This window comes from Hippopotamus amphibius, chromosome 4 (assembly GCF_030028045.1).
Source record: "Hippopotamus amphibius kiboko isolate mHipAmp2 chromosome 4, mHipAmp2.hap2, whole genome shotgun sequence".
Classification (NCBI taxonomy): Eukaryota; Metazoa; Chordata; class Mammalia; order Artiodactyla; family Hippopotamidae; genus Hippopotamus; species Hippopotamus amphibius.
The window spans coordinates 47,492,059-47,506,109 of NC_080189.1; the positions used below are offsets into that span (position 1 = coordinate 47,492,059).

General features: G+C 43.4%; 1 protein-coding gene across 2 annotated transcripts in view; it reads right to left on the bottom strand.

Annotated features, from left to right (window-relative positions):
- Nucleotides 1–4,620: 4,620 nt before the first annotated feature.
- The window catches only part of MTURN (maturin, neural progenitor differentiation regulator homolog), a 28,479-nt gene continuing 19,048 nt past the window's right edge, over nt 4,621–14,051 (bottom strand). For both annotated transcript variants that reach the window (XM_057732500.1, XM_057732501.1), the window contains one exon: nt 4,621–9,999. In XM_057732500.1, coding sequence (XP_057588483.1) covers nt 9,889–9,999 — 111 coding nt within the window. In that variant the 3' untranslated portion in view covers nt 4,621–9,888. The remainder of the gene's footprint in view (nt 10,000–14,051) is intronic.

Consider the following 14,051-nt stretch of genomic DNA (forward strand, 5'->3'; position numbering starts at 1 on the left):
AAGGGCATGCTGGTTTTCTCCACAGCCTCGCCCTGCCTCTGGATCCTCTTATTTTATCAATCACTAAATTATTTCAACAAATCTGTTTTTCCAGTTCTTTAGGGCACTTAAAAATCTTTGCAACCACATGGATACTAGGAAAAAATGTATCAGTTATCATCCTGGTCCCCTCAGCATGGCCAACCTGATCACAGGCAAGGCAAAGAGCTGATGAAACCGAATGAGGAGTCTTCTTCATTCCATCCTGTGCAACCATGCAGACTAGCGGCATTCACTGCATGAGGTTTAAGGGTAGGGCCTCTGTGATGTTGAGCAAAAAGGACCAGGGGGTTTCATTAAAAGACCAATTCTGATGACACTCTTAGGAGAAGAGTAGGTAAGAGGGCTCTGAAGCCACACTGCCTTGGTTTGAATCCCAGCTCCAGCACTTACCAGCTATGTGATCTTATGAAAGTTACTTAATGTCTCTGAACCTCAGTTTCCTCATCTGCAAAAGGGGGGTATTATGGGAAAGGATGTATTGGGAGTTTGGGATTGGCAGATGCAAACTATTATATATAGGATGGATAAACAATAGGGTCCTACTGTATAGCACAGGGAACTATATCCAATATTCTGTACTAAACCATAATGGAAAAGAACACGAAAAAGAATATATATATGTATGACTGAGTCACTTTGCTGTACAGCAGAAATTAAACACAACATTGTAAATCAACTATACTTCATTAAAATTTTTAAAAATACACAAACCATGAGATACAGAAAGATTAAAAAACAGGGCAGGGGGTATAAATCATAACATTACCTTTTGTTGGGAGGATTGCAGGAGTCAAAAGGAGCTTAGAACAGTGCCTGGTACTTAGAAAGGACTAAGTTTTAAAAAATTATTACATGTAACAGTACACACAGCTGGGGTATACTCACTCAGCACTGTTTGCTTTGTGGCAAAATGACTAAAACCTCCTCGCGCTGTTCTACACTTGCAAAGAATGCAAGCAACACTGGAGAGTAGGGTAACCTTGGACCTTGTCCACACTCACCAGAATCAAAAGCGAGACTGCCATTAAGCCCCTGTTAAAATATTTCTTGGGGGAGTGGGGATTTATCCTTGTGACATGTTTACTGTCCTTTTCACCAGTATCCCTTCTCAGGGAGTATATCCCAGGCTCAGCCAAATCACCCAGCAAAGGAAAACTGTCAATCCCATGACTGTGACATGGGTTAGACCTAACTCAGTAGAAAGAATAAAAACCCTGAACAGAAGGGGCAACAGGGAGGGAGGGGAGGAGAGGCCTTCCTGTTCCTTCTTGGGCTAAAAGGAAACCCTGGGGCAATCCTGGAAGCCACTGGGAACCCCCAAGGCTGCCTCCGGTCTTGGCTTTGGCCTGCGGTGGTCTGTGACACCCGTGGCCATCACCACGTTACCGCATCTTGTGCCCTGCAGCCCCCAGGAGTGTGACCAGTTTTTAGGGGCTCCCAACAACCTCATTTCTGGCCAGGTATCCTACAGATGCTCAAATCCTTCCCCACCCAGCCCTGACCTGTGCAGGCCTCAGGGAGCCTGATTTGAATTCCAAGTAGAAACCCGTGGTCCCACCACTGCCCTCGGCACCTTGAATTTGGGTTGGAAGCCACAGGGCTTCACAAAGCCTGCTGGCTGATCATTAGAAAGTCCCGGGCTGCCTTGGGACACAGCGCAGCCTTCCACCTTGCTCAGAGCAAAATGAAATGTGCCATCCATCTCCTCCTTGGCGTTTCCCCAGCCCTCCTCAGTGAGCTAAATGCAACGCTTCATCGATTGGTCAATTCGTCGTGTTTATTGAGCTGACAGTGTGTATGTACGGGGGTGTGGGAGCTGCAGAGAAAGATGGATGAGAAGGGAAGAAAACCAACTTGAGTCAAATGTTAGGGCTTATATATAAAGAAGGACTCTACACCTTCCTCTCCTACACAGAGATGGGCTACTCACCCCTTTCACACTACTCTGGGGGTCTGCTAGCAGCCTCTCCAAAGGCTCCACAAGGAACTGGGCAAGACACTACCCAGCACTAGAAAGCCCTTTCTTTATGCAGTGCTGACCTCTAGAGGCTTGTAATTAAAAAGCATCCCAAAGGACCAACTTCGTTTTGCTGCAGGTTTTTTACATTCCGCATCGTTGCCATATTTTCCTGGAAAACGAGGAGAAAAATCTCTCTGCTCCTTTAAATGTTGCAAAATAGGAAATGCCTATTTTATTCTTTGGCTTCCTAATTACAGCCTGCTCAGATTTCTAGAAATGTCATTGTTTCGTGCTCCAGAAAAGGGGAAAAAAGGTAGGTCAGAGATCGGGAAAGTATTTCAAAGTTAGTATTTGCTACGAAACTAAGAGAAAAAGCACTGTGCCAGCTATTTCAGGATGCATTTCTTGACTTTCCAAAGTACCAGATGGCCAGGCCTGCCAAGGGAGAAAGGAATGTTTGCTCCTCACCCCGATTCAGCAGGAGGGCACGGGGGTGGGAAAGCGGGGGCCCTATCTGCCAGCCTCTCCTGCACCCACACATCCAGCCCGCTGGCTCCAGCCCTGGTGCAGAGTCCAAATACTGGGTAGTGGGTTTTGTTTTGCTTACTTAATTTTATTTCAACCCATTCACGTCCACAACAAACACTAGCAGGGACAATGGGGTGTTCCACCTGGCCTGCCTTTACAATGAAAATAAGACATTTCTAAAGGAAACGAGACTGTTTGTTACATGCCTAAGCAAAACACCCCAAATATTCCTATTTTGTTGTAGTTTTTAATCCAATATTCTTGATCACAAAAAGAAGGGACATATAGGAAGGCAGGAGAAAGTATCATGGGATGTCAGCACTGGAGCTAATATATACCCACTATTTTGGCTGGGGTCTTTTTTTTTTTTTAATTAGAGTTTACTTTTTACAGTAGTTTCGGGGTCACAGAATTTTGAGCAGAAGACACAGAGATTTCCCATTTATCCCCAGTCCACACACATGCATCGCCTCTCCCGTTCAACATCCCCCATGTAGTGATGCATTTGTTACAACTGATGAGCCTACACTGACACATCTTATCAGCCAGAGTCCACAGTTTACATGAGAGTTCAGGCTTGGTGTTGTACATTCTACGGGTGTGGACAAATTTATAATGATATGTCTTTACCATTACAGTATCACACAGAGTAGTTTCCCTACTAAAAATCCCTGAAAATCCTCTGTGCTTCATCTATTAATCCCTCTCCTTCGGGGTCTTTACTTCTAAAAGGGACCTTAGAAAAGATGGGTTCAAAATCAGACAAATAGTTTTGCCAATGTCAGTTGCCCAGCCATGGTTTCCTGAGACAGTGTTTTCCTCATGAACTTTGCTTCCCACCTGCCCTAATCTCACTAGCCAAGACAAGATACATTCCTACAATGCTAGTGAGTGGCAGGACCTTGGAAATGATTCCACACTTATTTTTACAGATGAGGAAACAAAGATTGGCGGGGGGGGGGGGTGGGGGGGGGTGTGCGGTGTCAGTGGTGACAAGCCTATGATCACAGAGCCAGTCCGGGAGGAGACTGGGCTAGAACCTTGTCCCCCAGGCAACCAATCTGAGAGAGATTCACTGCAACGGGGAAAGTGGGTCTTTCTACACCAGTCCCTGCACTTAGATAAAGGAGCCAGGCTGCATTTTCAAGTCTATCTGTTTCAAATTCTTTTCCCATTTAGGCTGTTATGTAATGTTGAACAAAGTTCCCTGTGCTATACAGTAAGTCCTTGTTGGTTATCCATTTTAAATATAGCTGTGTGTACACTTGAAACTAACACAACATTGTTAATCAACTATACTCCAATATAAAACAAAAAGTTAAAAAAAGAGCCTACCTGTGAGAGTGTGCAACTAACAGTAATAAAGGAATTCTCTTGTAAGAAAGGTTTTGTGTGGGGAAGACCATGTCACCACCCACTGAGGTCAGCATCTTACACTGAGTGAGGTCTGGAATGCCTGCACACAGCCCACCACTCACTACAGTCTCTGACAACAGCCATGTGAAAATCGAAGAAGCACGAATTAAGTTCTTACACCTGAAACATGCACATGAGCCTCTAGGCTGTGCCTATTAAGGTAATCGCAAATCTAATAATCAAAGGAGATCTGTTCATTTGGGGAAAGAAACTTGCTCTTAATCAAATAATGGGACTTACCACTAACTTCCAGATTTATTTTTTAAATGCCATTGTTTCTGAATAACAACTGGGAGGAAAGTAGTGGGACATGGGGTCCTGTTATCATAGAACGACCATGGGTTTCTAATTGGTGCCATGAAGGATCCCTAATTAGGACAGGAAAAACCTAAAGTTCGAAGGAAGAGTGGAAATTACGAAACACCAGGTACAGCATCAGGATAGATTAATGTCTCCAAATACATCAGTTATTAACATCTGAATCATATCAGGGGTCCTTGTAATCGCTCCTCCCACTCTACCCCCCTCCCCCCGCCCCCCTCAGCCAGGCCCCAAAACAGCAACCACAAAGCTGCCTGATGGCCCCTATCCCCCCGCCCCCATCCTCCTTTAGAGCAAGTTAGACATCCTTTAGGATCAAACGTGGTGGAGAGAGTAAACAAGAGGCAAATGTCACCAGAGTTCGGAAGGCTCTTTAATAGCAAGCGTATGGTAATTACATCGTTGGATGAGATCCTCACCCTCAGGGGAGAGAGGAAGGAGCAGGTGTGGACAGGGTTCAATTATGGGTTTACACTGCTGAAGCATCTAAGGAAGGGCAACACTTTCTGGCAACCCATTTCCCAGTGTTGTAATTTACAAGAGATTTCTTTGAAAGGAAATATAAAGGCAGAGAAAGCATAGACACCCTGTATGAAACATTCCTCATCTAAAAAACAAAAACCCCAAACTGTTCCTTGCTTTTGCTTCTTATGTAGATAGCTAAATGTTGCTCTCTTACACAAATTAAGACTGGTTCACAGATAGTTTCAGGTTTTCCCTAGAACTGATGATTTACCTTCTCCTTTAAAAAGCTGACATTTGTACAGAGTACTGCTCTGTATCTTATCTGCCTAGCTATCAGAAGGTGCTTAAAGTAAAAAATGAATCTGAAGAAACAAAAACCAACAACAAAAAACCAGGCAAAGGCAGTTTTACAAAGAACAGACTGTCAGCTCTCTCTGTGGTACTGAATAACTTGAATACACAGTTCTCAGAAAACTAAATGTTTGTGTGTGGCCTTGCACCTGCTTGTAACTACGTGTGCCTATTCAGCCATACCATGCTTTAAATGGACTTTCTACAAAATGAAATGGTCATAGGTCCTCTATTTTTGTAATCCAAATTTAAATAAAAATACCAAAGACAACACATTATTTACCCATTTGCCCAATGAACATGAGCTATAGATATTTTACCATGGACACCACATTGCCACGGATACCAGCGGCTACTGGCATCCTGGCAAGTCTGAAGATTATTCTGTATAAAATCTAAAAGACTCAGCCTTTCACGTCATACCTGATATCACCAAACCAAGATAACTGATTGTGTCCTTATGGAAGAGGATTAGTTTTTAATTCAAAAAAATTCGAGGCTTCTCTGGTCATCTGAACACTAAGCAATCAGGTGACAGCATCTCTTTGGAGTTAACACTCTCCAGAGGGAAGAGGGATCTGTGATCCACCTGAGCTTTAATTGTGCTCTTTCTATAACCCGGAAGCGTGGTGGAGTAGGTGGGCTCTGGCCCCTGCCGGCGGGGCCATGCCTGATCTGTAGCTTCCCTTGAAGCGGACAGTGGGGTCAAGTTTGGTTCCCTTTCTGCCTACCAGGTGATCTGGGGCCTGACAGATCTATCAGCACTCTGGAGATACAGGCTTCTCTGGCTGGCAGCTGATTTAGTGAGGAACAGAATTCCACCCGATTTGCAGGACGCCCACTGTCTTCTTGGCTAGGGGGCATTTTTAAAGGCATGAAGCCACCCCCAGCACAGGCCTTGTCTCTCAAAATGCAAGCAGTCCCTTTGAGGAAAGCAGGATCCTGGTGAGATAGCCTCTTGGCTTATTTATTTATTTAAAGAATCAGACCCTAAGTCTCCCATTCTAGCTTACTTATCTCTCCCTACCCCAGGTTAAGTCCTGCCTATTCCTACGTGTCTCTCAAACCATAAGAAATCAGATCTGTTCACACCACAGCTTTCCAACTTGCACACTTTAATATGCAAGGCAGATTCCTAAAATGTAAATTCCAATGATGCTCTAGTATCACAGCTCTCCTAGGTCCATACATCTTGTGCTCTTCTGAAACAGAAGCAATACTTAGAGACGTACTTGTGCTAGGGAGGGATTTCTGCTCGTACGTGGAAACTGACAATGACGACAAGAGGAGAGGGGTTTTCACTTAAGGACACTGGAAACCTCAATTCCGGCACCAGGACAAAGGATAATTCCTAAATAAGAGACTTTTCATGTTCTAGGCATAGGGAAAAAAAGCACTATGTGCTGCTGGGAGCCTGGGAGACCTGAGTAGACACCGTAGTATCCAGGGTGGAGGCAGGCATAGTGTGGGGTCTCACCTCCCTCCAGAATCTGCTCTCTGACTCCCCGAAGTCTCCTTGGTATAATTATCAGGCAGGGAAAGTAACCAGGTAGCCATTAGAAAAATGTCTCTATAACTCACTCAAACCTGGGGTCAAGGTTTTGGAACATTATCACAGGTGTGACTTCACAGCTAGCCCATAGCGATGAACAAGCAACCAACCATCGCCCTACTCACACAGGCACACACATACACACGCACACATGCATACACTCTCGCACACGCACGCACGCACGCACACACACTCACACACACACACACACGCACGCACACTCAATCACTTTCTATTATTTCTCTCTCTACTGGATGACATGGCAACAAAGCACTCATCTTTCACTCTCTTCAAGCTACGCTTCATGCAAATTCCCCCTCTCAGTTAAGTTAAATTTATTCTACTTCCAAAGCCTGTCTGTCAGGGCGCAAAGAAAACCCATGCCTTCCACAGCAGAGCACGCCAACTGGGACAAGTATTGATATGTTTCCCATGTCTCCAGGGCCCTCCTTTACCAACTCGCCTAAGGACAGAATCTCATCAGCCCATTAGCATCAGGCCAGACGGCGTCTGAACACTCACAGAACCAACACAAACACGTTCTAAGGTTGTCCTGTGGCCAGGCCCCTAAGCACAGCGAGATTCAAAGTGTGTTTCCTTCGTATCTCTCGATACACATGCACACAGTAAGGCAGTTAAGGAAGGACAGTGGTTCAAGCAGGAAGGGCCGACACCCCTTGCTTCAGGTGAGTGAAGTGACCTGTCCACAGGCACGCGGTCACTGGCAGAGTCGGGACTAAACCTGGGTCTCTCTCCTAAGCTCTGGGTCCACGCTCCTCCCATGGCACCACGCTGCCTCTCGGTAGGTGTGTTTGGGAGAGGTGGAACTCACCTAGTCGGGGAACCGCTTCCAGAAAGAGAACCACAGGCTGCCTGCGTCCCTGAGCAGCCAGGGGAAGCTCCGCACCGAGCAAGCTCTGATGCCACCTGCGACCCGAACAGAGAATCCACAGCGTGGGTGGGTGTGAGTGTGTAGTGTGCCTGTGTGTCAGCGTGCACTGGCCGGGATGTGCACAATCGCAGAAAACGAAGCTTTAGAGGAAACAATCCGACTCGTGATGCCCTTTGGGGGTTTGCCTTGGAAATAACACACAGTGATGCTCTCCCCTAGCCCTGGGGCAGAATAAAGACCAGATTTCTCCTCCGCCCACTGAATTGCTGAGTCTATCTCAGCTCAATTTTTATAAACAGAGAACATTCACGTAATAATACCGCAATGCATTTGGTCAAAGCCTAAACACACTTTTCATAAAATACATTTTATATTAATGTCCATTCCATTTTCAAACATACGTGAATCTAGATTTTAAGCCTCTAGGTACAAAATTTCAGTTTACCTCTGAATGGAGCAAGCCAGTCAAGCTTCTTCATTTTGGTGGCAGAAGTCATTCTTTCGGCCGATTGTGAGAAAATAGAGCTTATAGACCTGGGCACTATCTATGGGAGGTATAGCTTCCAATCACCTGTGCTCAGGCACAGAGCCAATCAGAACACAGGCAAGGGAGCAAAGCACGGAATCCGCTCGCCCCACGGGATGAAACCCCAAGGTTTGTTAATAGGCTACTCCGAAGGAAATGCATTTCACTTGAAGTTAACCTTTAATATGTTTTTCCCAGAAAAGAAAAAAACGTGGGTACTAAAGCACGGATGGAAACCACGAACTTATTCTGCCCGATGACTTAAAACTGCAGGACACAGTTTTACCACGAGCAGCTGCACTCCTCACAGCACCAATCAATTAAACAGAAAATGTTGAGATAATCAGGTTTACACCGACATGCCTGGAAGATATACAAGACTCCCATAAGCTCTGTGGCCTCTGCTGCTGCTGCTTTTTTTTTTTAAATCTAAAACTTTGACAACCCAACAGGCACGTGTGTGCATGTTCAAAACAATTCCACCCCAGATGTTATGTTTAGTCAAGTGTTGAGTCAAGTGTTGTAAAAGAGGCATTCTGCATCTTTTATTAGAACCAGAGATGCAGAAGGGTCTAAGAAAAATGAATGTTTTAAATAATTCTATGTTAGCATTGCAAAGAGCTTCCCCCCTCAGTGTTTGTTGCTAACTGATGACAGCAGTGTTCCCAGTTATGATAGCAGTTATTTCTGTGAGTTGTCTGAGTATTTTGAGCATTAAAACTTCCCCTCTGAATCAAGCTAATCCACAATTAAAAGATTCCCACCTTCATATCACTTGAAAACTTCACTGCAATTAGCTTCCTCAAAGCACTTGATTACAATTTTTAAATAAATTATACAGTGGGATCCTTTTCTTGACTTTTTTTTTTAAAGAATAAAAGTCAGATTAAGAAAGTAAAGAAGGATTCCATCATATTTTTAAAAAAATTTATCCTGGTTTATTTTCCTACTAAATTCATCTATGGCTTCAAAGTTTAAGGGGCACTTGGATTTGGGATGTTTTCATGATTTAACAAGTTGCCATCTTGCTATAAAGGGAGAAGGTAAATGTTTCATTTCATATGTGGGGTGGCTTATAAACATTTTAAAGAAATCAATAATTTATGTCACCCCCTTTATATTCTCCACTATTACACTTTAAAAGTGGCTTTGGAATCAGCATGTTTTAAAATAATTGAACATGCAAGTAATGTTTCTACCTAACCATGAACCAGTTGCTACATATCCAGGTAACTCAGTAATGGCAGAACACTTAAACAAAGGCTTCTTTGCCTCTCTTACCCTCTTAATCCAAAACTAAGTAATTCTCCTTTTCTGCTCTTGTATTTGCACTTGTGCAGTTTAATGACTAGATATTAAAACTCATGCTTTATAAGCAAAACCTTCCACTTACATACACTTAAAAGGTACATAAAAAGTGCAGACTGCATTTCTTCTCTGCCATGCTTTCCCTCAATAATGTCACCTGTGATGACTCAAAACATATCCTTAATACATTCAGCGTTCTCTACATTCGAGTCAGCAAATTTAGTTCCCCAACATAAACTCGAGAGAACAGTCAGCCACCACATGGACTCTAAATTCAAAATGGCAAAGGCTACCGAGACAACTCCACAGAGACCCACTGAAACAGGAGCAAAATTCAGGTCACTTCTGAGCAAAGTTCATCCCAGATATTGTGTGGTCGTTAAAAAGGTATTTCATTTTAATTTGGATGCTGGGAGTCAGACGTCCTGTTTTGAAGTGCTAATGCAAAATGCTAACCCAGGAGCTCGTGACCCCGCTTCGGGTACCACAGGGCTCACTCTCCTTCTCAGGTGGGAGCCCTTGGAAGTCTACTGCTGACTGACCCCCATTTGGGGGTGGTCCGCCTCGGGCTCCTCCTCTTCCACGTCTGCACTGTACTCTTCAAACGCGTCGTCATCTGCATCTGGAAGCCCCAGTAACTACAGGGGAGAGAAGAGAAGCAGCTATGAGTGCCAAATGGCCCACAGGCAGGAAGACAACCAAAGGCATCTCATCCACATGCAACAGCAGTTACAACAAAGGAGGCAAGAATATACAGTGGAGAAAAGACAGTCTATTCAATAGGTGGTGCTGGGAAAACTACACAGCTCCATGTCAAAGAATGAGATTAGAGTATTTCCTCACGCCACATACAAAAATAAACTCAAAATGAATTAAAGACATAAATGTAAGACCAGAAACCATAAAACTCCTAGGAGAGAACACAGGCAAGACACTCTTTGACATAAATCATAGCAATATTTTTTTTGGATCTGTCTCCTAAGGCAAAAGAAACAAAAGCAAACATAAACAAGTGGGACCTAATGGAACTTAAAAGCTTTTGCACAACAAAGGAAATCATTGACAAAATGAAAAGACAACCTACCGAATAGAAATATTTGCAAATGATATGACTGACAAGGGGTTAATATCCAAAATATATAAACAGCTCATATAAAAACACCAAAAAAAAAAACCCAATCAAAAAATGGGCAGAAGACCTGAATAGACATCTTTCCAAAGAAATACAGACGGCCAACAGGCACATGAAAAGATGCTCAACATCACTAATTATTAGAGAAATGCCAACCAAAACCACAATGAGATATCACCTCAAACTTCAGAATGGCTATTATCAAAAAGTCTATGAATAGTAAATGTTGGAGATGATGTGGATAAAAAGGAACCCTCCTTTTTCACTGTTGGTTGGAATGTAAATTGGTGCAGCCACTATGGAAAACAATATGGAAATTCCTAAAAAAACTAAAAACAGAACTACCACATGACCCAGCAATTCCACTCCTGGATATATATCTGAAGAAAACAAAAACACTAATTCAAAAAGATACATGTATCCCAATATTCATACCAGCATTATTTACAATAGCCAAGATACGGAAGTAACCTAAGTTTTCAACAACAGATGAATAGATAAAGATGTGAGCTACACACACACACACACACACACACAGGATTATTAGCCTAAAAAAGAATGAAATTCTGCCATTTGCAGCAACGTGGATGGACCTAGAGAGTATTATGCTTAGTGAAATAAGTCAGACAGAGAAAGACAAATACTCTGTTATTACTTATATGTGGAATCTAAAAAATAAAACAAATGAACACATAAAACAAAACAGAAACAGACTCACAGATATAAAGAACAAACGTGGTGACCAGTGGGGAGAGAGAAGGAGGAAAATATAGCCACTGTTTTGTAATAACTGTAAATGGAGTATAATCTATAAAAATAATGAATCGCTGTTATACACCTGAAATTAATATACTGTAAATCAACTACACGTCAATAAAAATTTCAACAGCACTTAACAGGAATTAGCACAGCAGCTATGGATTTCTCATGGGAGTCAGCTACCTCTATAATTATTTCCATAAACTTATGACGGAAATGTTAATCATTCAATGAATTGGTGCCTAAAGGACTAGGTTTTATTGGGGAGCCTGGAGATTCTCTACTTTTAAGTATCATCCACGTACACACAAAGACATAGTATCTATGCACACACACACATATCTGGGCTGTCAGCAGTAGTACGATGAACAGTGCTGACTGTCCCATCAAGATGTTAAAAATCTATTGCCTTCCATATTTTCTCCTCTAAAAATGCATGCTGCTATTATTCCTAACACACACATAAAAACACAGACACTACTAACACGTTCAACAAAATGGTTAAATAAATCATGATGCATCCATAAAACAGAATCTTTATCCACTTAAAATACTATTTTTGAATAATTTAATGATATAAAAATGTGCACATGTCTGTAAAAAGAACATGATAAAAATCACATTTTCATTATGATACAATTTTTTTAAAAAGTTATACACAAATGCATATTTCAATGAAATATATCCAAATTTTAAGAGTATTTTTTTAGGCAATGGTAATTATGGGTAAATTTTTTCCTCTTTATCTTCTTGTATTTTCCGAATGCTCTATAATTATCATCAGGGAAATTCACAGTAAATACACAGTGAACGCTTTCTTAAAATACTGGCTGGTCCTGGGTCAGAAACTGTGAGTACCCTTTGCTGGGCCCGATCAACATTGACCAACACTCTGGTGCTGGCAGGAGGCCATGGCCGCAGGCCTCTTGGCCTTGTCTGCGATCACGGGGCTGCCAACCCACAGCTCTTTGATGAACCTCTCTCACATGGTGGCCCCTTGGTTGATCATTTTCAGGCAAGTTCACTGAATGGCCCTATGATCCAAACACTAACTGCATTAGGACAAAGTAAGATGGACCGTTTCATTTACTCTGTCTTGTCTCCCGGCACCCTGCCACCTGCCCCCATTTCCATTCCCTCCCAAAGCCTTACAAGAGGAAAAGGTAAGCAGGGCCCTGATCAAAATAACGCCTTTGCTCTGAAGTTCTCAGACCACAACTCTTGCAGGTCTCAGAGGGCCTTCTGAACACACTCAGGACGAAATCATCTGCCAGGCATCGTGGGTCATATGATGCACGTGGCCTGCCAAGGCACCACGGCCAACTGCAGATTCGTGCCTTCCCCTCAGAGCTCGGAGGGCTGCAGCTGTCTCAGAGACACTGCTGACTGGGGGAGGGGCGGGAGGGGCGCATCTCAGCTTGTCTGCATAGTTTGCACCAATCTCGTACGTGCTGCGGAGAAGGGAGAAGCCCCTTTCTCCCACTACTGTCTCCCTTGCATATCTTAGTGGATGGAATAAAAGGTAAAGTTTGCCTCTAAAGAGGGAAAAAAGACAATGAACACAGATGATTAATATTTCGACGTTCAATTTTATTTCAAGAGCTGCTAGGTAACACAGCAAGGTGAAAGTATCAAACGAGTGGTAACAAATACTGTTGCCACTACCAAGAACTCCAGAATCACCTAAATGCCAAAAGAAGATGCATTATTCAATAATAAATGTAACTCCTTATTGCACTGAAGGGATGGGTTCCTCCTCAGTCAACAAATTTGACTGGCTGCCTGGAGTCCTGTGTTCAGGAGGATTCTGAGGCTCAGTGGGAAAGATTCTGGTCATTTAGCAATGGCTGTCTTGGGTACAGGGGGCGCAGCTGAGGAAGGCATCTACGTATTTGCCATCTTGTCCTAAAGGGACATGCCATTGATTATAATTTTTCATAATATGTTTAGATAATTCACATGGACCAAACTGTAGGTACCCCTTAACACCCACCCTCTTGTCAGCTTAGGGTGACTTGCAGAAGAGGCTTTAGCAAGCCAAGCATGAAACCCTTCCCCTCTCTCCTCTTCCTAGCTTCCTGCCTTACCTTCCATGTGAAACCAGAGCACATAGTTCTTCTTAGGTCTGTAGCAGCAGCCACATTGGGAGGCGCTTCCCTTTGGCAGGAACTATTCAGATGCTAATCAGAGAGCTGCTGACCCCCTGCCCTTACAGGAGGGGTAGAGAAGAGAAGCAGCTCTCAGTGGCTGCCAGGACACTTAAGGCCCCTTAGCAGAGGGTCTGCAGATTCACTGAGAGGCTGTGTGGAGAAGGCACCAGACCTGGCATCTGTAAGCCAGGGCTCTAGCTGGGGACCTCTCCTGAGCCACTGCCTTTGCTGAGCCTCAGCGTCCTTCTCTGTAAAGTGGGAACCACGACACCTGCTCTACTCCAGAGAAACTGCGGAGATTAAATGAGAACGTGAACGTGGGCCATGGTCTGCAAACTGTAGTCTTATGCGAATTACCTAATTACATTATATTATCTTGCTTCTCATTTTAAAGCACAGCCAGTTCAATTATTCAAGTGGAGTTACTGCTGCATCAGTAGACTGTCTCCAGCCCCTGCTTCTTCCTCTCTCTTCTGCTGGGCTTGCTTCTGGACTGCCTCACTGCTAGTTAGTACTGTAGTAAGTAGGAAGAGAACTAAGAAACTCAATTCTATCAGCCTCTTCATTTGATTCTCAGGCTTACGTTCCATGGAACCAACCAATTCTGTCACACTTCGGATTCAATAATAATAGTTTATATTGGTTAAGT